The sequence below is a fragment of the Tympanuchus pallidicinctus genome, unplaced genomic scaffold, assembly GCF_026119805.1.
Source record: "Tympanuchus pallidicinctus isolate F22 unplaced genomic scaffold, pur_lepc_1.0 scaffold1, whole genome shotgun sequence".
NCBI classification, from domain to species: domain Eukaryota; kingdom Metazoa; phylum Chordata; class Aves; order Galliformes; family Phasianidae; genus Tympanuchus; species Tympanuchus pallidicinctus.
In genome coordinates this window covers 77,543,846-77,571,840 of record NW_026294618.1, presented here as the reverse complement: position 1 = coordinate 77,571,840, position 27,995 = coordinate 77,543,846, and the positions used below count along the sequence as shown (strand labels likewise).

General features: G+C 37.3%; 1 protein-coding gene across 4 annotated transcripts; it reads right to left on the bottom strand.

The window, feature by feature from the left end:
* Nucleotides 1-929: 929 nt before the first annotated feature.
* Nucleotides 930-26,441, bottom strand: FEZ2 (fasciculation and elongation protein zeta 2). 4 transcript variants are annotated; one of them, XM_052680393.1, is made up of 9 exons: nt 26,114-26,439; nt 24,734-24,842; nt 21,888-22,004; nt 20,376-20,520; nt 17,282-17,550; nt 14,205-14,285; nt 9,229-9,304; nt 6,237-6,302; nt 930-1,962 (listed from the first exon to the last, which is right to left on the bottom strand). In XM_052680393.1, exons 1-9 carry the CDS (start codon nt 26,341-26,343, stop codon nt 1,946-1,948), a joined length of 1,110 nt encoding a protein of 369 aa, XP_052536353.1. In that variant the 5' UTR covers nt 26,344-26,439; the 3' UTR covers nt 930-1,945. The 4 variants fall into 4 exon arrangements, with proteins under 4 accessions (XP_052536353.1, XP_052536381.1, XP_052536363.1 ...); XM_052680421.1 differs by lacking the exon at nt 14,205-14,285 and having other exon boundaries at nt 26,114-26,436; XM_052680403.1 differs by lacking the exons at nt 24,734-24,842; nt 26,114-26,439 and adding an exon at nt 22,960-24,707.
* Nucleotides 26,442-27,995: the final 1,554 nt, after the last annotated feature.

The window sequence follows — 27,995 nt, the reverse complement described above, 5'->3', positions numbered from 1 at the left end:
GATGCATAAGAGAATTTGAAATACATAGAACTCATCAGAAACACAGAGTTGCATTGCTCTTTTTACTCACATGCTTTGAGATTTGTAAAGATTTCTAAGTACATATAATATTTCCTACCTTTGGGAGTTGATGTTTAATGCCAGCATCCTATATACATGGTAAATGGGTATTTTTCATAATCTGAATAGGTACTTTTAATAAGACTAATGAAGGACATCATAACCCATGCACATGCTTACCACTGAAGTTGGTTTTGGTTTTTAGGGCTTAGTTTGAATAGATCCCATCTGGAGACAAAATGAGTTCCACCGTTTTAAAAAAGAAATAACAAAATGGGGTCATCTCCCTCCCTTGGTTAATTTCCAGTTACCAATAATCAAAAGTAAGCATTTTTACAGAAAAACATGTTATAATGACTTTTTAATACATCTGCTAAAGAAATAAATGGTCTCTTGTTTGTTATAGGAGCCACTAATCAAGTATAACTACAACAATAATCCTTCCCTAACTATAACATACTTATGCAGGTCTCTTATTCCTGATCTCATGTATCTCATGTAAGAATCTGATGGCCGTCAGGTGCAGAGAAAGAAGTGGAGGGATGAAAGATCTTTAAGCTCAGAAAAGTTCAGCAATAAAGAGGCACAAAAGAAAATGCTGAGGTATGTAGGAAAAAAGTCAAAGTGTTATGAGAACTTTCTTAAAAAAGTTTTCATACTTTTTTTTTTTTTTTAGCTGAGCAAAATGAATCAATTTAAACAATTTTGAAACAAAAGACATTTCTCTCTTTAGACTCTTATTTGCCAGTTGTTTTCACATATACAGTATTAAAATCCGGTATAGAATAAATAGAAATTCAGCTTAGAAAAACTCCTATGATTCTACTAGTATTCCTTATTTTCTAATGTAAATTTTAAGACTGGCAAAATGATTTGTGGCAAATATTTAATATGGAGATCGCAGGGTATGTTTCTTTTACAGGATTTGCAAAATACATTCTCATCTGTTTGAATGCAGATACATCATCACAGAGCATACAAGAAAGATCTGTAGTAAAGTTCATAGATACACAATGACCAAAGTCTTGATATAATACTAACTTGGAACCCAGGTGCAAGTTTTTTCCAAACTGTACATGTATTTTTAAAAAGATACAGCCTTTCAAAATGCTTATATACTTAATCATATCCATTAAGATCAAACGCGTATTAAAACCAGTAAAATTATAGCAGCAATATGAGAGAATATCTGAGCCACGTGAACATTAACAATTAAAACAAAAACAGCAATTAAACATGAAAAATTACATTACTCTGATGGTTCCGTTGGATAACAAAGGTAAGTAACACACCAATTACTTATGCCAAACCATTAAAGAATAAGGATTTGTTCACTCTGTGAACATTACTGTTGTATAGCTCAAAGATAATGTTTAAAAGAACCGTTGAAAACAAATGTCCACCAGCACTGTCCCAGAGTGCTTCCTGAAGAACTCATCTGAATCGTTTTGTTGGGTCTGTACAATGAAAATTCTTTTTACATTTTTGCTCCAGGAACTAAGGATGTTTTAAATACGGATTCCTTACAATTAGGCTTATGTTATTTACACTATTCAAAGGTTACTTTTCCTTCCCACAACAAAATGTGCAGGAGGATTTCCATGCTATACAGTGTAAAAAGAGACTTTAAAAAGCCAGAACAATGCGAGAAAAACTGTACAGTTTTTGTTCCCTGCTCCAGTTCATTGCACTATTAGGTTAAAATGGATGAGTTGTCATGCCCAGAAGACTTAATGTAGGATCAGAAAATCCACGCACACACAAAGGAGGTAAATGGGTACTGGTTTAGGTATAGTACCAAATGGAAGGAAATACTATGAGTTATTTCCATGGAAAGCTTCTCATCATAGGAAGGAACACGGTTAATTCTGAAAGGCAGCCCTCTTCATGTAGGACACAGAACTGTAAGAGACCACAAAGATACCTGAATAAACATCAGTGAAGTTAGTCTGTGTAAAAATGTACTGTTTATACTAGAAATAACTAAATCTTGAATTCTACCCTATCAGTAACACAGCAAAAATCTAGAAATCATTTGAAACTCTCAATTAAGATACCATCTTCTCCTCAAAAGAAGATTAAATGACACAACCCACTATCTTTAACTAACATTATCCAGAAATGAGTTAACTAAAGGTCATGTCTTAAACAGTGCTTTATGTAGTGCTATATTAGAGAACAGAACGCTAACTAAAAGGTGACACATGCAATTATGTATTAAAATATGCACTGAAAATTTGGGATTCTAATACTACTTTCTAAATCTGGTGTGTGTACTTGAATCACAGACAGTGGGAAGACAAGACATGTCCTTCACATGTTTCTCATTCCTGTTTCACACACAAGACAAACCTCGGAGCAATCCAGCTTTCAAACCAATGCTAGCACAACACAAAAGCAAACAGAAAAGTCAGCTATGACAACCAAACAGAGACTTCAAAGACAAGAAGATGAATATTCTTGTTATGTTAAATGCATATTTTATTAGTAGAATAAGGGTTAAGAACTTGCTTCACTAATAAAAAAATTTTGTTGTTTGTTATTGGAAAACAAGCTGCAAAATGAAATTTATTTCTACTTTTATGACATCTACATTCAGAAAAAAAGCCGAAGAGAAAATAACACTATATATATTTCATCTACTTTACTCAGTAATAATATGTAGTAAGTTTTTAGCACTATATTTTTATGTCACACTCACTGTTTAAGAACAATTGGACAAGTGCACAGAGCTTAGTAACAGATTTTAAAACAGCTTACTATCACGATACATCTGATGCCAAAGAGCTTCATTTAGAAGTACATACCTACATACACACATACACAGACCTAGCAATTTATGCTTTAAAAATGACAGAGTTATTTACATATTACACTTATACTGGAACTGAGAAAAAACAGTCTTTCAGTGAATGATGTATTCAATTTTTGTTCTGTATTACCAGTAATATATTCAACAGTTATCCAACTGAAATTAAACCTCCAAATTTTGTAAAAAAAAGAATTAAAATAAAAAATAAAATCAATAATTCTGAAATAACATGTCAAACTTGATACCAGACAAAACTTTCCTACAAATTATGATTCTATGTATAAAAAAATGTATTGATTTGCTACTTAAATATCTTAATTAAGAAATGTTAGCTTCCTTCAGACTTCTTTAATTATTTCTCCTCACTTCCATAACTGTAAAATTGGTTAATCCTACTTCCCACCAAACCCTCCTCAGCTACTACTTTAAGTTTGCTGTTTACTCCTTCCTACCAGGTTACTCCCACACTGTTTGTTCTTGTCATCATGCATAAGAGGGAATCATGCATGAGGACCAAATAAAATATATATTATTTTTTGAAACATTTTTGAGATAGCAGAAATTGGAAAATGAGAATTTTTTTTTAAAGTAAAAAACAAAACCAAAAAATATCTTACGAAAATGAGTAATCCTGTTCAGAAATACACAGGGAGCTTTCTTTTTTCCTGACATAAAAAGAACGAAGTCTGTGCAAACCCTTCTGACAGCTCTGAGTTGCACTGGCCTTCTTTGTTTCTTTATTATTCTGCATCTGCAGAGCAGTGCTCTAAGATTTCTCCTGACAGCATTTCAGATGTGTTAGTTGACACTTTTACATAAGCTATGAAAAAACCATAGGAACGATCCATGGTAACACAGGTCAGTAGGAGATCTAGTCATACAACTCTCCTTCAAGTTCTAGCCCTGTGCTCCAGCTCTTGACTAAATTGCCTTGCCAAAATAAAGTTACTCAATCATCATTCAATTAATGTATCAAGTATTAGATGATACATATGGTGGGGTTGGTGGTGTCTTCCTACATGATGCAAATTTAGTCTTTCACAAGATTTACAATTAATTTTGGCATTTAGTTCAAGATATTCAAAACAGTGACATTTCTACCAAACACTGCAAAGTTCAGAGAAGACACAAACATTTCACTTTCTTTCTGTTTCTATCAGAACAGAAGTGGCAGGACTTGCTTTAAAATAAACACTCACTGCTTAGAGTAAGGTCTTAGAGTTCTATTATCCTTCCAGGCTCACGACACTTTCTGTTCCATTACAGTATACCAATAATGCTATGGTAATCATTAGAATCACTTTTCACTGATACTTTTTCTTCAGCTTGATTCTAAACAATGAAAGCAAATCTTGAGTTGTAGCTGACAATATCTACATTACAGTGTAATGCTGGCTTATGAGCTATAAATATTTAGCACAGTCTAAACACTGCAAGGGGAAACTCGGTTAAGGCTAAAGTGATGGAGTGAAATTCCATGCTAATTAGCCTGAATATTGTGCAAACAGATCTACAGAAGAGTAAGAAAGCCTTAGTTCACGATTTCTTAGTTCAGAAACCATGATGTTTGAGGGGAAATATCTCTTCCTTTCGGTATGAGAAAGGTGAGAGAGATTATCCTTTAAACACCCATAATAAACCTTATACAATAAGAGGCATAATGCTTCCCTGAGAGTTTATGAAGAACTGTTTGACCCAACACATTTAATGCAAGCACGATATCTTTTTAATTGTGCAACTAGCTGGTAGAACATTCCTGCTGACTTTAGAGTCACGAGCATGCAGAAAAGAGGTAGGAGGGAACCTCAGAGATTCTTACATCATCCTCTCATATGTTCAGCTAATCTGTGTATCTTATAAAAATGTTCTGCACAGAAGATTCCTGTTTCCCTCAGCAGTCAGGGTGCTTCTTCTCAGCATCCAAGTAATGTAAAAACTTTTCTCAATAGTTACGTCTAAAAATAAGGGGAGACATTGTAAAGAACAATCCATCCAGTTTCTACCAGATGCATTACGATGAAAAGCAAACAGCTTTAATTACTGACAACAGTTTATTGTCTTGGATTGAAAATTCTGTTTCATAAAACTAATGTTTAGTGCCATCACCATTAAAAACCCCTTGATCTTAAGCTTAAGTGGCTCTCAGCTCATAAGCAAATATATCTGTCTAACATAAGAAAGATTTTCAGAAAGGGTAAGTAAACAGTGGAGCAATTAAAGGAACCAACTGAAAGAGCTTCGTACTCTTATTGTATGTGGCAGTTCTGCAATGCTACACGAAAATCAGAAATGAGCCTCTTTCAACAGAAGTCTGTTGAAACTTCTACAATGCTATGTGGTTCTCTTATCAGTTTTTCTGAAGCAACAGCATGCTAACTTTCATCTACAACTGTAATTTGGAAGTATTCAGATCTCTATGAGATGAATGGTTAGAATCTTTGAAAGAAATATGAAAATCTTAAAAACAACAACAAAAAAAACCACAGTAATAGTCACGTGACTATATTTGAAATAAAAAGAAATTAAAAATAGCAAGACTTTGAAAACTTGATACTAAAAGGACAGAAAAAACTGGGAAGCATGAAAACTTGAAGCTGAACAGCTGAATATAACCTACATTTGAGTGACAAATAAAACAGCATCCATCCATCATTCCTTTAGTATACCTGCTAGTTCTGATCTTGGGAGTCTGATTAATGTTTTAAACTCTAACGAAGTAAGAACAGTGTATATGCCAAGACTTGCAATGACATAAGTGTTTTTAAGATGTGGGCAAAAAAAAAAAGCCAAAGAACTGTGTTTAGAAGCAATTTAACAACCTGGAAACTACCTGGAACAACTCCTTCAAGTTAAAGCTAACAGTGATTTTCAAAGTCTCCCATTCTGCTACTAAAACTGGAAAATAAATGATTAGTACACAAACTACAAGTAAAAGATGAAGGTATGATAAATACATGTAAAATAAATAATACAGATTAGAAGGTAACACATTTTTATGCAAAGTTTTAAGCACTGCATTTTGCAAATACTAAGAAGTTTGAGTTCTGATTCTAAGAACCTGGTAACATGCAGATGAACTACACCCATTTAACTTTATAACCCAGGCTACTCTGCTCTCACTGATGTCTTCAGCTACGTGAATATACATGCATACTTCACTACACTGCATTATCACCAATAAAAACAATCATGTTGTATTATGAACTACGCGCTCACAAGGCCCTGAATGAATGAAAGACTTCTGCAATAAAAGGCTAACATAACTCATGTTATAACTACTCTTTTCAAATACATCCTTTATATTCAGCATGTTAATATAAAATTAAAAAAAAAAAAAAGTTCCTTTGCTAGGAAACATACTCACCCTTTAAAATATAGTCTGTTAACAAGCTTGGCACTTTCTCGCTATCTTCTTTCATGGCATGAAGGACTAAAGTGTGGAAACAAAAACAAACAAACAAGCAATTCAGACATCTAGTCATAAATTAAAGACAACACTTACAAAAAAAACAAACAGCAAAGCTATTTCTACTATTCATAGGGATTTACATATTACTAGCAAGAAAACCCTTAACTGGAGTACAAGAAACACAAGAAGGGACATGTAGTATCTTCATCCTTCACTTGTATAATTCTCACTGTACTCCACAGTAGGCAGATTCAAGAGACCCATTTTGCATGGCTAATCATTTACAGTAAGATGCCATCAACAATGACAGCAAAAATAAAAAAAAAAAATAAATCACAACATCACTGAGGTTGGAAAAGACTGCTAAGATCATCTTGTTCAACCACCAGTGCAACTTCACCATGCCCACTGATCATTTCCCTCAGTGTCACATCCACAGGGCTCTTGAACACCTTCAGGGACAGTGAGTGCACCACCTCCCTGGGCAGCTGTGCCACTGCCTCATTGCTCTTCTTGAGAAGAAATTTTACCTAACATTGAACCTGAACCTCCCTTGGTGCAAATTTAAGGCCACAGCTTCTCATCATTACCTGGGAGAAGAGAGCAACCCACAGCTCACCACAACCTCCTTTCAGGAAGCTGTAGAGAGTGATAAGGTCTCCCTTGAGCCTTCTCTTCTCCAGACTGAACAATCCCAGCTGCCACAGCTGCTCCTCCTAAGACTTGCACTCCACCCCCTCACAGCTTTGTTGCCCTTCTCTGGGCATATTTTCACCATCACAAGCCTTGCCAACATAAAGTCACCATATCCAAAAGTGAAATATACTAACAGGTAAGAAAAGCATGCTGCATACTTGTCTTTTTTCATCTTCAACTGAAATCATGTAATAATGTTACTTTTCCAGGATGTGCTGCTGTAAATGATTGGATAAAAAAGATCATCTATTCTGGCACTTCTTATGTTCTTAATTATTATATATATTTTAATATTAATCATTCTAATCAATAGGGAAAAGATTCAAAATTCATGTGCAACATTCTTACGTTTAGAGAGATAAGTACATAAGCATGTATGCAATGGAATGTCAGGAATTTTTACAGCTTGTTTATGGTGCACGATTTTTAAAAATTAAAATGGTACAAAACTAAGCAACCTGGCACACATAAGCTTGTCTGTTATTTCATTAACAAAACTAATGACAATTCTTTATGAAGTGTTCTTGGCTCAATTGAAACAATTACACATAAAGAATTAGTACAGAATAGCATTATTTCATAAGCTCCAAATTTCTTCTGTGACAATGAACTTCAAATATAATAAGTGGCTCATTTCAACTTTTAAGTTGAAGAAGGCATGAGTGCTCATAACTATAGAATAATACAAAGCTTTGGGAGGAAAAGAAACCACCCTCAGAAAAAATCCTCCACCTTTCTTTAAGGTCTGTGTTAACAACAGCAAAAGAGAGAGTCAGGAATCTGCAACCGAGTCACAGGGTCAAGTTCCAACCAGCCTACAGAAGGCCATACACTTAATACTATTTGGAATGCCTTTTTTTAATATTATTTATTTATTTATTTATTTTAAACAAGACATTTTGTCAGTAAACCATTAAAACAATATATGCCATTTTCAGGAGCTTTTTATCTCTCTCTTAATATCAAGGTTTTGTTAATATTTTTAACCAAAATTTAAATACGGCAAGAGGGTAACATTACTCTGATGGACTGAATATAAAACGTGAAATATAGTGCCTACAGCAGAAAGACATTAGGAATATAACTTCCATTTAAACATTTCATTACTTCAGACTTTATCTGATATTTATTTTCTCTTTCCAAGAAAACCACCAACCAACCTGTCACTATTCTTTAGCCACCTGTGGAATAACAGATGTGCAGCCGGAAAACACCTTACAGCATTGTTAGATTCCAAGCACTGCACTGTAATACAATCAATCTTGGGTCAAACTGATCAACTGGATGTGATTGTGGGAAGTCTGATCTAGTGGTTGGCAACCCTGCCCAAAGCAGGGGGATTGAACCTACATGATCTTTAAGGTCCATTTCAACCCAGGCCATTCTGTGATTCTATCATTCTACTAATTGAAAGATGTCCCAACCCATAGCAGGGTGATGGGACTAGACGATCTTTGAAGTTCCTTCCAACCTAAACCATTCCATGATTCTATCAAATGCATCAAGGCATTTTATCACCTAATATCAAACTGTTCCTGCAAATCTCAAAAAAGAGGAGATGCCATTGATTACCTGAGATTTGCTACTTTATTTTATCACCCTAATAATTAGTATTTAATTTTTTAAGATGCAACCTTAACTGTCATGCAAATTCCAGTATAACATAGAGGACTTTGAACTTAAAAATAATTTTAAAGATCTGGCCTAAGAAAATAAGGAGAATTTAGAAAATTGTCAAAACTCAGGTTTAGTTACATGCCACAATTACTAAAATTTATTAACAAACAAACAAACCCAAAATAACCAACAGAAAGACAAAGGCTAGTTTAAAAGCAAGCAAGTACAGTTGCTGCATTCATTTCAATTTCTGTAAGTTGTTACAGTAACATCAGTAAGGTACAGCAAATTTGAACAAAAGGAGGTGTTTCAGGTACCAAAAGGTAGCAGAAACAGAGATACATCATAGACTATTTTGTGACATACAGTATTGCTTTAAGTCTCCATTCATGGAAACAGTATGAAAACCTGTGCTTTCTGATGCAAGTTTTTAGACTCCAGAGTTTCAGACAGCAGCTAGAAAATGAATATTCTGCAAGGACTCAAAACCTCAGAAGAGGAGGTCAAAATACACATTACATAAATTATAGAGTGAGACAGAAATAGACAACCATGTAAGTATGATTCATTGGTTCGAGCAACCACTTCCATCCACAGAGAACAGGATGAGCTGGGGAAACACTTTTGTACTTACTTTTGGTTAATGTTTGAAGATCTTCAACAGATGGGGGTCCATTTTTCTTCTCATAAGGGATGACGGTTGTTAAATACTGTCAAAAAAAAGCAGAGTTACTTCACAATCTTTTAACACCACGTATGTTACCTGGATTCTTTTCGTGAACACTGTAGCTATTAAATTTGCTAGCCAGAAATAACAGCTTTTCAAAAATCGTATTACACAAGTGATTAAGATTCTACTTCTCACACTAAGCTATTATTGCAGAAACTATTTTTTTTTTCAAAATTATGTAAACATCTCTTTAAAACTCATGCGGCAAAACACTAACAAACAAACAAGATGATAAAAAATGGAAGTCGTAGATAGTCTGGTATTCTTTCTCAGAGCCTAAGCATGACAGTAGGAAAATCTAAAATCTCTCCACTTTCCAGACGTCAAGAACAAGTCCTTCATATATTTCAAGTACTTCTTACAGTGAAGCAAAAGCTAGAACAATCATCTCACTATCTGGTAAATATATTTCCAGATAAACAATTCTTATTTATGTTTCCCTCAAATCATTTGGGAAACTGATATTACTCAGCCTGTAAAAGATTGCAGAACATATCTGCTGCAGGCTGTGAGAGGTGTGTGAAATAAGATATTCAAGTTTGTACAAATGTGCTAACAGTTATTTAGAAAATTTGGCCATATACTGTGTTCGAAACATTTTAGAACAGCCATGGGATTTTCCCAGTGACTGCTGAACTCCTTCTAAGTGTATGAAACATTCCAAAGACCTTGGTAGATCAAAGAGTGCTGCCCATTCCCATCTCTGACGGTGATCTATATGGTCCTCTGTACAAAGAAAATTAGACTGCCCTACAGTCGGGTGAAAATGAAAACAGACAGCTTTCACCTTCTGACCCTGTAATGCTTCCAACTAAAAGGAACAAAGAAACCTAATCAAACATGAACCCATTGCTTGCACTTAAATTTGAACTTTCACTTTTACTAGTCAAATATGCTGGTAGATTATCACAAACCAACTCCACATTTGCTTTATTTACTCTTCATTGAAATCTTTCACTCTCATCTGCTTTAAAAAAAAAATAAAATCTTTCAGGATTTTATTGCCTAGAGCTTTCAAGCTCTTGAAGTAACCCTACTGCTCTAAGATTTATTATATGAATTAAAAGTCACTGGGATTTTTCCTAATGAAAAAGCTTTAAGAATTTACTTGAAATATTTTTTATGGTAATTATTCATAGGGTACCAGATGAAGCAACATTCCATTTTGCATTCAACTTCAGAGATTGTAACTCTTCACACAACAATGACAAAATAGGTCACTTCAAAAATAATTTCATATTTATTTCCATGAAACTACAACAGAAAAAATGAGCACAATAACACTACTTGAGAGCAAATTCTCAGCTACAGAATACTATTTCTCAATAAAGTCACCACAGCTAGCTATGCATTTTCACCAGCTATGAACAAGAACCTATATGCCATGCTCGTAAATATCTGCATAGCTGCCCAGAACATGGCTTGTCTTCACATCATTGTCACCACTAATGAAATGTACCACCCACCATTTCACTGTGCTCACATGCGCTTTTTGGTCTCCATAAATGTTCAGCAACCATTGATTAATGTCAATGGGTGCCATTTTTTTTCCACACAGAGGAGCTCAATTTCACCCCTTTGCTTCATACACACTTCCATGTCAGATGCTATCCTATTAGACTTCCTTTCTGCTGCCATCTGTCACACAGCATGTAGCAGAATATAGATGGGAATGCTCAGCCTCTACTGTCATACCACCAACATCCACATCTGATGTCACAAACCAACATAATAAAATAGGAGGCATCAGTTGCAGAGCAGCCCTTGTACATTCTACATCATATCTCCTGTAGTATGGCCAACTCTTTAGCAAGAGTCAATTGTAACTCAAACTCTGGTGAAGAAGTTTACTTTGCAGAAGAGCTGGTGTTGCCAAAGCCAGCTATAACCATTGCCATGATTAGAGTGAGATGACGCAACTTATATCTTTATGCTTAAAAGCCAGACAGACTCACTTGTGTATAATTTAAAAGAACGTTGTATGGGATGTACTGACACTTCATCAAAACCTTGAGCAAAGATGGGGTGCTGTAATTCCTCCCTATTATTTCAGCACTTTCCTCACATCCACTTAGCACAGAAAAGCAGGCAGTGCTTCCAAGGAAGCCATCCATGAGTCAATTTTCAATTTCTTCCCCAGCAGATATATCACAGAGATTTGCATTATTCCTAAAACCAACAACATCAATAGCTAGATACAAGGCTGTTAAATCTACATTTGTCAGAGATGAAAGTAGATCTATTAACTCAGGAATCAGATCTTAGGCTGTTCTTTCCAGCCCTCAAAATATTCAAGTGCCATTCTACCCTTTACCAACCTGCACAATAAATAACTGAGATACATTTTAATGACCAAATATATGCTCCTTGTTTTCTTGCCCCACAACACCTACCTACCAATTTCCCTTTACAATGAAAAAGACAAAAACAATAACCATGTAATTGTTTTCTTACTTTCCAAAAATCACCTCATTTTTCTCATCACCACTTAGCTGTTAACAGTGAGTCTCCCTAATGGCCCTAATAAAACTCATTCCCTGAATTACTCTGTGAAGAACACATTACGAAAATGATTTGAGTATAGCTTACTGACATGCCCAAGCATTAAATCTACTGTGACCTGTACATTTTTGACATACATTTGACAGTATGATAAGCAGCAATCCCCACTGTAATTTGTAGTCATACAAAGTGTTTGATATGTATAATAAGTGAAATGAAAACATCTTGCAATTCCTTCTGGAGATAAGACCGCAGAAAGAACTGACAGCATTGTGTGATGCTTTTCATGCTGTTGTTGGCGTTGTATTTTCCCAGCTGCATTATCAGATGGGAACTGGTGGTTCCCACTGGAAACTTCACTTTAAATTTTACCATCAGTGAAGACACTGAAAAATTCTAAGTTGTGTTTACTCATGCCTCAAAGACAAAAAAAAAAAAAAAAGAGGATTACAGTTTTCAAAAGGAAAGTACCTACCTAGTTTTCAGAGTAGCACTATCCTGAAAACAGTCAAGACAGCAAACACCATTGAAATTAATGAATGACAGGAGTTTAGAAAGAACTGAACAAACATGTCAGAAACTTTATGCTGTGATTGAATGGGTATGAACCTCAACCTTGTAAGGCATTCAAAAAATTGTATGCTCCTGCATTTTTTTTTCTTTTTTTTTTTCTTTAGTACAACCCCAGGGAGTTACATAACTCTTCCCTACCACACAAAAATACCTGAACTTAAGTTTATAAGCACAACACGTCCTGAAGACAGACTCATACAAATGTTCTGAGAGTAACACTAAACAGATTACACTCAACTATCATGGGGTATAAGATGGTACTTATTCTGCTTTCTAACTTGCTGCTGTAGGAAAAATACAGTGTCTTAAAAGAACATCCAGAGTTGGGTAAAATGACAAAGGAAAAATGAGCAAACCAAACAAGTGAAAAACACAATAAGACTGACACTGTAAGAAAAGTTTTATAACGTTACCTACGAGGCATTTACAGAAAAAAAAATATCCTTTCAGATAACAGATTTTGAACAAATGCCACAGAAAAATGGTCTTCCAGGACTACTCTAGAAAGAGGCAGTATTACATCTTCCTTTCTCCCTTCTTTTTCATTTTAAGCTTCTTATTTTCATGATTAACTTTAGGATACAAGAAAGGGAAACAAAATATATCCCCAGATAACAAGAATATAGTATAAGATAGATCATGGGAAAAGTACAATCATCATAAAGAACAGCATTATTAAATTAACAAGAAAAAAAATCACTATCACTGGAAGTTATCCCAGTTAGTGATATTGGAAGCAAATGACTAAGCTACTTACGATTAGAATCAAGAAAAAAAGGTGTGTTTTTATAAACATATAGAAAATAAGTCTGAGCTGCCCGTTTGCATATTTGAAACAGCTAAAAGCAGCAGTAGTTAGTATTTTCTGGTAAAGATAGCAACAAAAACAGTACAGCTGTAACTGAAGAGAGTTGAGATAATGTAAGGCAATACAGATTCTATTGGGTTAGATCTAGCCACGTGCTCACAATCCAAAAAGCAAGTGACAAATAGCTGAATCTATGCCTTCATTAACACATAGACACATACCTTGCTTGCAAAAGAGGGTAAACTCATGATATATAACCTCATGATAATACTACAGTTCTGAAACAAACAGAAAGTATTATTTTGGAATAAAAAATAAAAATCTTGTTTCTTAGGTGTATGTAACCTCTCCAGGGATGCCCAATGAAGCTGGGCTGTGTATAAGTTTCAACAGTTAAACAGTCAATAAAAAGACACAAACCTGCCTTTCCCTTTTGTGTCACCTCAGTAATCTGCATTGTACATATTCCTCTGCATTTAACATCATGCAGTTTTCAATGGCAAAAGGACATACAATAAAGTCCATGCATTTTGCAGATGCTACTCAGATTTTAAGATATATCAGTTCTGACCAGTGGAAGAAAGGAAAAAAAATTCCATTGTAGACATGTCTCAAGTCCTTTAATGCTGAAAGCTAAAATGGAATGTCAAATCTGGTATATGTTCTTCTGTTGGACATTCAATTTGCACAGACATGCAACGTACCTAAAGCACACATTACGTCAAATCAGACTTTTAGTCTGGGGTAAGAAACAAGAGCTGTTACTTCAGTGCATCAGGGTATCGAGCCCTGACTGTCTCATCCCATTGAGGAAAGATGGAGAGATGGCAGGCTGATTGGAGTCCTGAGGCAGAGAAAGACTACAGATGGCAACATTTTTGTCCTATTTTTTTTTTCCTGTCTTGGCACATATATTCAACTAATGGTAATTTTCAAGATCTCAGCTCCTATCGAAGATTCAGACAAAGAATGAGGAAGAGTGAGGATAGCCCAGCACCTGTTTCTCTCCACCCGAGTTTCCAAACGTGTGGCGGAAGCCATTCTGTATGACATTTGAGATCCCTTCCATGCTGAAGCGCTAAAGGTAGTGAAAACATGGCGGAGAAAAAAATGGACAGAGAAAAGTTCAGAAGGCTAGCATTGATCAGCATTTATCACAACGATAAAAGTAAGACAAATGACAAAGACAAGCACTAAGACGCATTTCAGCACATTTCTACTTCTTTCATTCATCCACTAAGTTTTCATTAATAAAAAGCAAACCTTACGGTATCAGCTGAACAGTATTTCTACGTCAAATTTAATTAAACAAGATCTTTCACACTTCAGACCCAAAATTCGTATTTTTGAGACTTGTATTTTAAGGTTTGCCATTTCATTTCTCAACACTTAAAGTTTAATTCACAGTACAAACTTTCTTTAAAGCTTATGTTTGAGCAATACATTTCTAGAGACAATACAGACACTGCTGATATCAGTTTTACAGATTTCTATTAGAAATATTTCTCAGAGGCAGTCATTTTACTTCCAACCTCTTCAAAAAATTTTATGCTTCCTTTTTCCACTCCTGAAGCAACAATTAACTATCACCTGTATTCCTCATTTTTTTTTTTTTTGGTCAGATGAAATATGCACAATTGGTTAATAAAGCATTCATATTAATTTCAAGCTCCATTACACAGAACCCAAGTGAGGAAAAATTAATACACAATCCAACCACAGTTTTCTTCACACATATTATAATCCTTTTTGCTTGCAGGAAAAGATGATTAAAAAAAGAAACTGGAACAATTTTGACATTCAGGATTAAATGTAAAACGTAGCAACTGGCAAGAACATAAAAAGAAGAAACTGCCAAGCTGCTGACAGAGGGCAAGCAGTACGGTGTGCACACCTGAGCACATTTATCTAAATGTATATATTTATGGGAAGAGAAGAAAAATGTGCTGGAACACTGGATTCATTTGCTTTCCAAAGCGCAAAAGGGTCAGTAAATAAAGACACAGATTTTACCAAAGCCATTTTGAGTCTTCCAGGAAATTCTGCTTAAAGTAACTGGTATCTTCATGACTTGAGTATTTTTCATTACTCTCACTATGTGCTTGTGAAATAAGAGTTAGAAGTATGAGAAAATGACTTACCCAAAGTCCGTATCAATGACAAAGAATTACAACTTGTATTCGTTCAAATTCAAATGATGTATCCATAGAAGAACTGATTTTCTCAGAATATGAAAATGTAATCCTATTTCCTATTAAATCCTATTAAAGTTTTGTATTTAAATGAGACTTCAGCATAGCTTCAGCTAATAGGTAATTAACTTTATTAACAAAAGCTCACTCTTCACAAAGTAATCCAAACATACTACTTATATACACACTCCTTGCACTTCCTTGGAAAAAAAAAATAAAAAATTGAAGGAAGAAACTTGTTCCTTTGTTTCTGACTGAACGTTTCCAGATCTGTATAGATAGTGGAAGCTGTTTTCAAAGGAACCATACTTAATAAGCCTACAGTCTATCTGGGAGATAATCAGTTCAGCTCATCTAAGGAAGTAATCTGATATGTACAGCTTGAAGCAACCAAACCTGAGAATGTTTTATAACAGAACCAATACTTTGGCTCTTGAAAGCATTATTCAAGCCTCTAAATAATCAGAATAAGTAATGAATCACCTCAGTCAAGTTTTAAAATCAAGTAAACAGTTTTTTTTTCCTAGTTAGAATACCACTTTTTCCTCATCAGCGATTGAGAGCCAAAAAGGAGTACATCTCCACTCTGATTTGCTGTTGCAAAGAGACAAAAATTCCATATTGCTTTCCAGACACCCACTTTCTCCGAGTTCCATTAAAACTCAGCTAGACACACAAAGAATGGTTTTTCATCTGGATTGGTAAAGATTTTCAAATTTACATAGAATACTCATAGTATAAATGGCAAAGATCAGCACAATTCCATGTAAAGATGCAAATGTATCAGTTTACTATAATTTAGTAAACTGTAGATCTTAACACAAGGCTTAGCAAATTTGTCCACAGTTTTTTTTTCCACTTGAGGAACAGGAAAAACAGAGACCAAATTAGATCTACTGGTACAACACCAGCCAGGAAATCAGAACTGCTTTCTGTCAGGACCCGTCTTTTGGACAAGATGAACAACTACTACGTTTGGATTGTATCACAATTATCCCATTCCCATAAGTTTCTAAGGTAGATTTTGAAGAATTAATGTTCCATGACAAATGTTTATTCATTTATGTTTGAAAAATGAACTTCTCCAGCAAAACTGAAGCATTCTCTGGGGCTAAGCCAGACCCACAATACCTCAGCTACATTTTCTGTACTCCATAAGAGAAGTTCAGGAATTCTAATAATGTCCCATTTCAAATTACACTGAACAGATAAGACAAAATTACATCGACAAGATAACGACCTAATTTCTCTCACTGCTTGCCTCCTATTTTTCAAAGTCGGTTTGAAAGACATTTCTCCTTAGAAAAAAACAAGTTTTTTTGTTTATTTCCTCCCTATACATCTGCATTAAATATTGGCCTTACCTCAATCTGTTATTGGAGGTAACAACTTTGATGCAGGTTTCAGAGACTCAGGGCAAGATTTACTTTTTCTAGCCCCAGGTCAACATGATTAATAAATATCTGAACAGCTCCATCAATAATACTGGATTTCCTATAGGACTAATTGTGGTAAACATACTGAAATTCACACTGTAAAACCAAATGAAACAGATGGATGAGCTTGCCTAACCTGATAATAGAACACAGCACTACATCAAAATACAGCATTATTGGCAAGAAAGATATCCTGATTGCAGGCAAATGTGCAAACATCTTATTCTTAATAAGAAATGTAGAAGAGCAAAATGTTGTATCTATATATGGGAAAAGATTTTAAAAAATTGGAAGTGTCTAAGAGTCTTGTTTGTGAATGAAGGCATGAAAGATGTATCAGTTATCTTGGTCTAATCAAGGGCTATTACTTTTCCAAGAGAAGAATGAAAAATATTTTGAATTTAACAACAGTTATAAATATATTCTTATTATAAACATATTCTTACTGTTCCAGGCATATGACCTCTTTCTTGCTTCCCATTCTGAGGGCTACCATTTTTCAGCTTCTTTTTCTTCTTTGCTGTTTCTTTGTGCTCTCTCTGTTTATTCTGTACTTCGATGAGGACAGAAATGAAGCTGTTTTTCACTTCCTTCTCGAACTCCAACTCATCCCGCAGTGCCAACTGCTGCACCAGCTCCTCAGAATAATCCTTAATAGCAGTCTCAATTTCTTCTAGCAGTTCATTTAACTCAGCAACAGACAATCTTTTTACTCCTGTAAATAGTTAACAGAAAAATGCAATCAGTCAAGATTCTAAGCAGGAGACATGAATGCGCAGGATGACATGAAAACAATACTTTGACTTTTTTCAAAACAACAAAGTACATTCTAAAACTACACAAAACAAATCCATATTCATAAAGGAACAAGTTCATCATAGAAGAAACTAGATTAGTAAGAAGTGAACTTTAAACTTTCTGCTTAGTTCTGAGAAATCTGATATAATCCACTAATACGAGGGGCACGCTGTAGTTAAGGAAGCTGAAATAACCACTAGACTTGGAATACTGACATCCTTGTTAACTATTGCTTTCCTCCTGCACCCACTCTTCAGAAGATTTCTCCATATTTTCTTCCAAAGCAGTCAACACTTCGGCACTGCTGGAATTCTTGGATTTTTCACTTACAGTAACACAGAAACTAAGCATGCTCTGAGTGAGGGGATCCTCCTAGGGTTGCTGGCAAGGCATGCAGACATCTTAATAGAAACAACAACATGCTTTTATGATAAGATGCATTTAGTACAGGGAAAAAAAAACCCAAAACACTAGCTTCCAAGTTTCTTTGTCTGGGGATTGTAATCAAAAGTATTGCCTGAAACAAACGCCTAGAATTAAAACTATCCAGTAGGCTCATTTCAAGCAAAAATCAGTACTGATGATTTTGAGAAAGCACAAGCCTAAATTGGTGAAACCTACACCAGAAGCCTTTAAAAATGACAGTTCAGAAACTAAACCAACCCTTCAGATTTACATTTTAAAAGTACTACTGCTACAGACAATGAGCTATGACCACGAGGATCTCTCGAGGCTCACTTCAGCTCAACCTGAAAAAGCTTTTTGAGGACTGCTTTTTGTTTCAGAACTCAAAATAACATCTGGCATGTCTATGAACTAGTAAGTCCCAGATGCTATGTCAAAGAACGTCACTTTCACTGGCATTTGAAAAACAGGCAGTCCTGATTACAACGAAGAGCACAATCCATTTAAAGACACTGCATATGTCTTCATGCATTGTGTTTGTAATTACTTGGTTATGTTCCATTAGTCTAGTAAACTCTTAGACAGGTGAGTACTCATGGGCAAATGCTGAAAAATACAGATAAATTCACAAACTACAGTACAGTACAGTTCTCAGAAGCATCAAAATGTAGTAGGTGAATTTCTCTCTTAAATTAGAGCAGGGAAAAATGATTGATTTGGGAAAGCTCCCTCTCACTTACCAAAGAAAATGCAATTAAACCTCTTAGGGCAATGAGCCTCAGTTTTTTCAGAGTAGCTTAGGTCTTACATTCTGCTAGAAGACTAACAGCACAGTAAGAGCACAGTACAGAATGGCAAAGGCTCTAAGCTTCAAGTAGATTGAACTGAACAATTCAACACATTTCCCATCCAAGAAAAGAGCAAACACAAGCTTTGATTTCTTGCTCTTAATCCTAAAGATTAACACCTCTGACTTGTTCTACACAAGCCAGACTAAGCTTCCAGGAAAAACCTGTGGCCTGCAAAATTCAACAAATTCAGAGAGATGCTGACAAAACTTGGAAGCAGCCTTGCAAATGAATAAAAGGTAGCAAAAGCTTTTCATAAAACAGTGAAAGGTGTGAAAGCTGATTCTGAGGAACTGGTGAAGAAAATTAAATTATCTGACGAAAGAAACTCAAGAATTATTTGGTCAAGGCTCATTTTTAAGCCATAAAGATGCAGCAAAGAAGATGCACCAGAGAAGATGATATTTATTTTCCTTTTCCCGAGGCAAGGCAAAATAAATATGGAATGAAATACAAAGCAAGCTTGATTAGCTCTAAACCTAAGGACATATGGAACTGTCAGAAGAGCAGGAAGCCCTGCTGTGCAGGATATGCTACGCTTTCACATTCCTGAGATTTATGTGTTAAGACAGCTACAAGTCCAACCATGAAAATGGAATCTCCTCCATAAATCTGAAATGTAGCAGAAGCTGTAAGGCATGTCACAAAAGGTCAGCTGGTTTTCTGAATCATCTGTAGAATTTATACTGCTGACCCAGACTATGAGAAAGAAAGCACCAAACTCCTATCTCTTTCAAGTACAGATTTCAACTAGCAGATTAATCAAATTTCCATCACGAAATTGATTAATCAGATTTATGTTTACAAGCAAATCAATATGTTTTGCTTGCATTATATATGTATTTTCTCCTTTTTTATAGAAAATTGCAAATTTCCTTTGTGCAGTAGAAGAGGAAGCATTTTTTCCTCTTATGGTTTTTTGAAAGGGAATGGCAAGGGTGGAAAGGGTTGTGGTCCTCAGATAGTAAAAAAGCAATGGTTTCTTACTTTTGTGTTGCTGTGTATCAAGATTAGTTGCAATGACTGAAACAATACTAATGAAAACCCATTTCTTCATCTACAGTATAGCTTTCAAGAGCTTTAGCTAATCTCCTTAAACAGGAGCAGTACAAAGGCCTAAGAAAGCACCTCTCTTCAGAATATGTAATTTAATAAATAAAAATTATAGGCATCCCATTATCTATGAAAGGATTTCATTACAGCAAATTGAGCTCCAACACATAAATTCTATACAGTTCCATTTTCATTCTAAGTTAGGTGAGCTGACAAAGATATGTCTTCTATTTACATCCTAAATCTACTCTCTCCTTTTGGGAGAAATCCAATATTTTCAAAATATTCCTGGATGCAGATTTTTCATAAGAGGAGTCACTATAAACGAAGTATGTGACAAGCTTATCTATTAAGCTATTTTCAACAAGTCTATTTCAATAAGACTGATTTTCAGAAACCATTTTTTAGAACAAAACACTAAATAAACAGCACTTACTCTCCTCGTAGCTGTTGTTTGTACTGGATCTCTTGAGTGTTTGAATTTCCTGGGAAAGCATGGAGAGACGGTCGGACTGAGTAGGTGTTTCATCATCTTCGGGATCAGGAGATTCCTGCATCATTTCTTCTATTTCTTCAATCACCTTCAAAAAAAGACAATCCTTATGAGAACTCTCACTGCAAGAGACACAGCTTGCAATCTGAAGCAAATCAATTTAGAAATCGTTATTATTATTGTTATTATTTACTTTCAAGTAGTACAGATGTTGCTAAGTGAAACTCATACTGTATGAGACAGGGTTCAGGAGAATGAATAAAACCACACTGATGTTTCCTACCCATCCTTTGGGAATAAGTGCATCTTTTCAAGCTACTCTGGTAGTTGTGTGGTGATCTCAATACAAGCAGTGTGTTGAAAACACCAAGCTATTTCCACATGAAGGTACACAAAGCTCTGCTTAAGAGAAGTGAAGTGTATGCTGGAATATTTTCCTGGAGGGTTTGGTCAAAGGAAAACAAAACAGCAACAAAGTCAATGAGGTTTTTTTTTTTTAATACTCTCAAATTTCACTACATTTCTCTAAGCAAAACTCTTGTGTACTTTTATGGATGACACTTATAGAGAGAACTCAGTGCACACGGAACAAAGACGACATTTAAAAACACCACCCAAAATCATCTACTGTGAATGGAATTCTGTGTTCTCAGCTCTTTTAAGTCTGAATGTTTTTCTCCTTATCACTGCTAACACAGCAAAATGTTCCTGTTAATCCAGCACTTGGATCAGAATGGAAGATCTTGACGACATGATTAGCAGAAAAAAAAACAGTACTATCATTTCTTCAGAGCCATCTAAACCACAACCCTTTTTTTTTTCTTTTTTTTTTTTTTGCTATTACATTATACTGAATATATTAGATTGCATTTGCTTACTAAAGTGGGGTGGACATTAACTTTACTCAAAACAGCAATTCTGAATAGAGCATAAATCCACTGATTTAGAAAAGAAGCCTTTAGATACCAAGTAATGTAAACTCCTATTAGCAGAACTGTTATTTTGCTCTCATACAGGCAAAAACTTCAGAGAATTCTCACTAGTCACAAAGCCACATGCAGATATGAATACCCACATTGTCAAGCTGGGAAACTACAAACATTACAGTAATCTTAATATATAAAAAATGTTTTGGCTTCTTAGCCCATGTATTTAATTTAGTAGATTTTCTGACTTATTCCTGACAAGAAGGGTATAAAGATTTCAAGACCCTGACTATCTTACCGACCTCCTCTGAAGCACTGGAATATCTTTTCAAATCTGAAGGATATTAATAATATCACACACATTACAATGACTCTAAAAAAACAACAACAAACAAACAAACAAACAAAAGCCCCCAAACCAAAACCAATCAAGAAAGCTAGCTCCTGTAAGCAGCAAGGAAGAAGAATACAACATAATCACAGGTGAAAAGAAAATACTACAATATCACCACCGTGCTGAAAAATGTACCTGTTCCGCTGTGAACAGTGGTTCATCATTGATGCAGGAAACAATGATGGAATGCATATCCAGCTGTTCTCTCAGCTCTTCATCATCTGACAGGTCAAGGTTTAAGTTATCATTTACCTAGAAAGCATGAAAATTGACCACACACACACACAAATAAAAACACATATACAGAAATTACAAAGGAAACAAAAGGGGAACTAATGTAGAGTTTCACAAACAAAACATTTTCCTTGCCCATAATACTGGTATGAATGCTTTTTGCTGTCAAGCATGCAGAAACTGAAGCATCTTAACCACTGAAATAGTTAAGAGAGGCGTCACTCTTGAAAGATGAAGAACTCAGCAATTAAAGACCACATACACAACGTCACGTAGATATCTGCATTGGGCTGACAGCTTTCCCTACAGATATTTAAAACAGGCAGTTGCCTTAAAAGAAGGCTGACGTTATTCAGCGTGGAGTGGAAACCTACGTAGAACAAATATTAAACACCTGTGATTTTATGTGCTTTTAGAGTTTTATTTTTTCACATAATGAAAGCAATATAAAAAACTGTTCTAAAAATAGAATGTTTCCTTAAGTCTCCTCCTTCAACAATCACATATATTTTACTCTCATACTCTGCCATATTATAGCTTATTTACAAATACTTTAATATTTACAAATACCATTCTTTTTCTGCATTTTGTCTGTTATCACATTCCAGCCAAAACAACCTAGAAAAGCTAAAGTCATCTGAAAACACACAATTTATATTTCTTCAGGCATCAGAAAGAAGGCGAGCGTCCTGTTTTTTTCCAGAATCTGGACTAACCACGCAGTCACAGGCCTCCACTTGGAACATCTGCTCACCCACCACACAGACACATCTCAGTTATGACATATGTTCACGTCTGCAGTCCTGAAACGGTCAACGTCTATGAGATGGTAAGCAAGGACAACAGCACATCCAGAAGGAGGTCAGCTCCTCCTTCCTCACATCCCCACAAATATTTTAGGAGACTCAGAATATAATCTGATGGTTAAGCTAAAAAACCAACTAGAACAGCCCAAAGCATAGCTGACACTAACCTGGCAGTGCACCCAGTCACACTGCGTGCCCATTTCAGGCCCCACACTCCCACTCCTTGCACTGGCAGCTTCAGCTTTTGTACCTGCTGAACAGACCAATTCAGGCAGCGACACGTCTGGAAGTAATCTAACAATAATATAATAACAGCAATTACGCAACCCCGTTCCTTGCACCACTGCACAACACTTCCTCCCAGCTTCCCCTTTCGCTGCCAGAGCTACATAAAAGTATTCAGAGATCTGTGATGTCGAAGCAACAAAGATTTGATGAATCAACCTCATTCACCTTACGTTTTCACCTCCTAGAAGAGGAAGAAGCTCAAATCCAATGGCATATTACTAGCTTCAAACACATCAAAGAAGCATTACTTAGCTGTTAGCATTATTAAGTAAGAAAGTTAAAACAAGCTACTAGCTGATCCATATGTGCTGTCACATATCCAGAAGTACTACTGAAACAGAAGTAGGAAAAGAAATAGTGCTGAATGCCTCCAAACAGATGGGCTTCAGACATCCAAAGGCATGCCAGGTGGACTGGAAGCTGAAAAAACTTGAGCTATGTTTATTTCATAAACCAATTTCTTTTCTACTTCCAGCATACCTAAGATTCTTTATAATCCAGCAATACAGTTTCATATTTATGTAGTTCCTTCAGAATTTCCTTACAAAAATTCCATTCAGTATTTGTATATTGTAACTGGTTATTTATTAAGAAATCAACCTTCCACTCCACTGTTTCAGTCACATAAACACAAACACAGCACAGGGGGCTGCAACTGCTTTTAACTTTAAATATAAGGATTTAATTACTTTAAAATCACTTAGAAAGTCGGAGCATGCTATTAATAAAAATTAGAATATATTCAAGTCAAAAAAATCAAGAGATAATCATCAGACTCCAACAGAGAAAGACAGAGACTCTGCAAGGGAAGATGGTGAAATGTGTTTTTTTTTTTTCCTTTTCCTTTTTCTTTTTTTTTTTTTTTCTGCTATCCTTTTCACTAGAACAATCACTGCTCTTGTCAGCATAAAAGTACCTATGGATTCTTTAATGGATGGCAGAAATCAAAGCATTAATCTATTCTCAGGTTACACACTGAGATATTTTTACAACGTAATCCAACTTCACCACGCTTAAACAACTTGTTCCCTCAGAAGACCTGAGAGATGAGAATTCTTCCTAGCTTTCTTCCTCAAGTGTTTTAATCCATGTGTAAGAAGCTCAGAGGACAACCTCTGCCATGAACCTCACCGAAGCTCTTCCTTCTCCAGGAAACTATTCATTTGTTAAATAAGAAAACAGAAACAGAACTAAGTTGCACTTCTGTTCTCCTTGGTCAATTTTCCCATTAAAGAATCACGTCAGTCTCCAAATGAATGCAGATTGAGATCAACTTTTAAAAAGTCCATACAAGATTTACTGAATCAGAATACTCCTTTTTTCCTCCCTTACCCAGAACATCTTTCAATATGAAATGAGGAGAAAGTGCTTCAGGTAAACTGAATTGTACAACTGTCTACCATGCTGTGCTCTAAGTAGCACTGGCCTCCAAAGGCCTCCTTTTAACCCCACATCACTTCAACCCAAGCAGAAGCAAACATACATCAACAATTGTTTTTCTCATGTCTAATATTAAACAGCCTCAAGTCTAATATCAAGCAAAATATTTTAATCTATTTAGTAGCAACAGTACTTTATACAAATGCAAATTGCTTTATTTCCCTGCTGAGTGTAAGAGATTCAAAAAGGGTACTTCTGCAGATTGCAACTTACCCCTTTTTCTGAAAGGTTCAGAGTTGGCAAGTGCAAAGCTCTGGTGTGGGAAGATTTCCAGTCAACCGGCATTACGTTTCCATAATTATCAGTCAAAGCATTCCAAATCCTGGAGAAAGGAAAAGAGGAATTAAAACGTACAGCGTAACACAGTAAGCATACCTGTAATGGAAATATCTTTCTGCCTATGAGTATCAATTTTCCTCCCTAAATATTCACCTGCAATTTACTGACAATATTTTTATCATGCACTGGAGTCAAGAAGCAAAGTTTTTTAAATAAACATCAATTATTTCTCATTTTAAATCCAAAATTTAGGCAGAACAGTAAAGTAAAGCAAGGTAAAAAAATAAAGAAAAAAAAAGTGACAGCCTTATTGCTAATAATATAACTCCACTCAAAACCTTCGTGGGGAGTGGGCAAGTGGGCAAGGCTTTCCCTACTGAAACTTGAGATCAGCTAGAAATTCTTTTCCTACAGTTGTCCCTGTCTTCCTTGCCTCCTGCAGATTAAAGCCAAGAAGTAGCAGAGGCTGAGTCAAAGTAGCAGAGGCTGAGAAGTAGCAACATCTGAGTCAAACCTGTATTTTTACAGCTTGCATTAGCTTTCATAAAGCTTTTTTCCCATTTATCACAGAAAAGCAAAGATACAAAGAATTTTGCTTTATCCAGCAGTACTCTTGCTGACCACAGCTCACCACTCTTCTTTACAGCTCATCTTAATCATTCCTGCATACAAGCAGCTCGCACAAGCAGTCCTACTCTGGTACAGCAGTTCAGATCTTGGACTGCCTGGAAGCACTGCAATGTGGGTGCGTGTCTGGAGCGGTTGCATAGCCAGGCTCATAGGGCTCAGCACTGAGCAATGCCTCTGACTCACGGCTCAGTGATGACCTCCCTGCTGGTACCAGATAGCCAGGCATCTGCTGAGGGGCTTTTTTTGCCCCTTCTCTTGGAACAGGGCACCCAACCGACTTACCTCAAAGTAAAAGAAACACCGCAGTGTTCCTAATGAAGTTACTTGAGAGTGAAATTTGCCATAAGGCGTAGCAACTCTTAAAATGAAGTTAAAAGCAGGAAGGCAGCACAGGCCTGAAGCGCTCCGTTGCTGAGGGAAGAAAGCAACGACCACGGCTGCAAAACTCGGAGGTGCCGTTCCCACACTTTCCACGCGTGATTCCAAACGTGCGTTCGGCCAGAAGCCAGACTAACCGGGGACCCGGCGAAAGCGGAGTGCAGCGTTAGGCCCGTGTCCGGAGGCCCAGCGGTGCAGCACAGACGGGCACCGCGGTCCCCGCCGTTCCCCCTCGGCCGGACCGGGCCTCCCCATCCTGCCGGAACGCCGCCGCCCCGCTCCCCCTCTCCCCGGGCCTGCACTCACTCGTCGTCCTGCAGCGCGCTCTGCTCCGTGAGCGGCCGCAGCGGAACGCGGCTCTCGCCGCAACCGGCAGCGCGGGCCGGGGGGGGCTCGAAGCAGAGGGACAACTTCGTTCCCAGATCCCATCCGCCTTTGTCACCTCTGGCGGTTTCGGGAGCGCTCCCCGCCGAGGGCTGGAACCCCGAGAAGTCCTGCCAGTCCCCCGGGTCTCGCTGCGAAGCCGCCGCCGCCATCGCCGCAGCTGGAGACGCCGGGCTGCGCGCCCCCGGTCACGACTCCGGGCGCCGCGCGCTCCCGGCGGCTCCGCGGGGTTCGGGGGGGAGGCGGGGCGCGTGACGGGCCGCGGTGGGCGGTGCCTTCGTGCCTTCGTTCCGGCACGGCCGAGACGGAAACTGCGGCCGGCGGAGCTACGGGGCGCTGCTGGGACAGCCGGAGCCACCCGCAGCCGCCCGGTGGGATTCCCGGCTGCTCCGTGCGGGGACCCTTCAGCCCTGCTCAGTTCGAGGCGCTCACGGCACCTCGCTGCCTGCCCAGGAGTGGTGGCTCCCTGAGGTGCCCGCGTCGTCGCTCAGATGCGGTGGAAGCAGAGGCGCTTTAAAGGAGTTCTGCCAGCGTCGCTGAATCGAAGTGACAGCCGCAGGCCTGAGGCTGCAGTAGTCGCAGATAACCCGAGCTAGAAGGATAATCGAGTCCAACCGAGGATCATCCGACCCCCGGCTCCGCTCAGCACCACCCGACGTTCAAACCCGATGCCTGAGCTGTCCAAGAGATATTCCAGAGTGTGCCATGCTCAGTTTTGAGCCCCTCAGTATGGGATATGTAGGGGGTCAAATGTGTCCAGAGAAGAGCAGTGAAGCTGGTGAAGGGACTGGAAAACCAGCACTTAGGAGCAGCTAGGGAAACTGCAGCTGTTCAGAGAAAGCAGGCTGAGGGGAGACCTAGATCCCCCCAGCTGCCTAAAAGGAGCTTGCAGTGAGGAGGGTGTTGGCCTCTTCTCACCTGGCAAGTGATGGGACATAAGGCGACAGCCTCAAGTTGCACCAGTGGAGGGTTAAGTTGAATATCAGGAAGAATTTATTTCATAGTGAGGGTGGTCAAGCATATCAAGCATAGGAACAGGCAGTATTTAAGAGATGTGTGGATATAGCACTAATGTTTAGTATTGGGGCTCAGTAGGTTTGGTGGATAGTTGGACTTGATCTTCTTTCCAACCTCAATCACTCCGTGTTTCTAAGTTTCTCTGCTTAGCTTCTCTCATTTGTGTTCAGTCTTGCTTAGGTTTCTTTTCATTTTTCCCACTTGGTGTTTAGAAAGAGACAAAGCATCTCTGTCCTACATAGGCATTTCAAATGTAATTTTTTCTGATACTGATAGTACTGCAACAGAGGCCAGGACTGCTTCAAGTGTTCAAACATGGATGCACCATCATTTTTTACGTTAGCATAGAGTTATTTCCTCTTCTATGCAGATGAAAAAATGAATTCTTCACAGGCAGCATTTAAAAACACTGCTCAAGAAAACAGCCTTCCATAGGCATAGTCAGGAAAGAGCAAAGATGCTAGATCAGGCAAATATGTAAATGAATGATGCAAGGGATGGAACACCTCCCCTTTTAAGGACAGATTGAGACCTGGAGCTGTTCTGCCCGAAGAAGAGAATGCTCTGGGGAGACCTGAGAGTGGCCTTCCAGTATCTGAAGGGGAGTTATAAGAAGTAAGGGGACTGCCTCTTTATTAGAGTCTGTTGTGACAGGACAAGGGGAAGTGGTTTAAACTGAAAGAGGGCAGTGTTAGGTTGGACATAAGTAATAAGTTTTTTTACAGTAAGGGTGAAGACCAGGTTGGATGGGGCCTTGGGCAGCCTGATCTCATATTAGATATTGAGG

Bases quoted from the DNA above. Each gene is read 5' to 3' on its own strand.
- FEZ2 (XM_052680393.1), bottom strand. From the start codon at position 26,343: ATGGCGGCGGCGGCTTCGCAGCGAGACCCGGGGGACTGGCAGGACTTC. The intron at 24,843-26,113 runs GTGAGTGCAGGC...TCCTTTCTCCAG, and splicing joins AGCGCGCTGCAGGACGACGA to GATTTGGAATGCTTTGACTG. The intron at 14,286-17,281 runs GTAAGAATATGT...CACTACCTTTAG, and splicing joins GAGGTCATATGCCTGGAACA to CGCTTCAGCATGGAAGGGAT.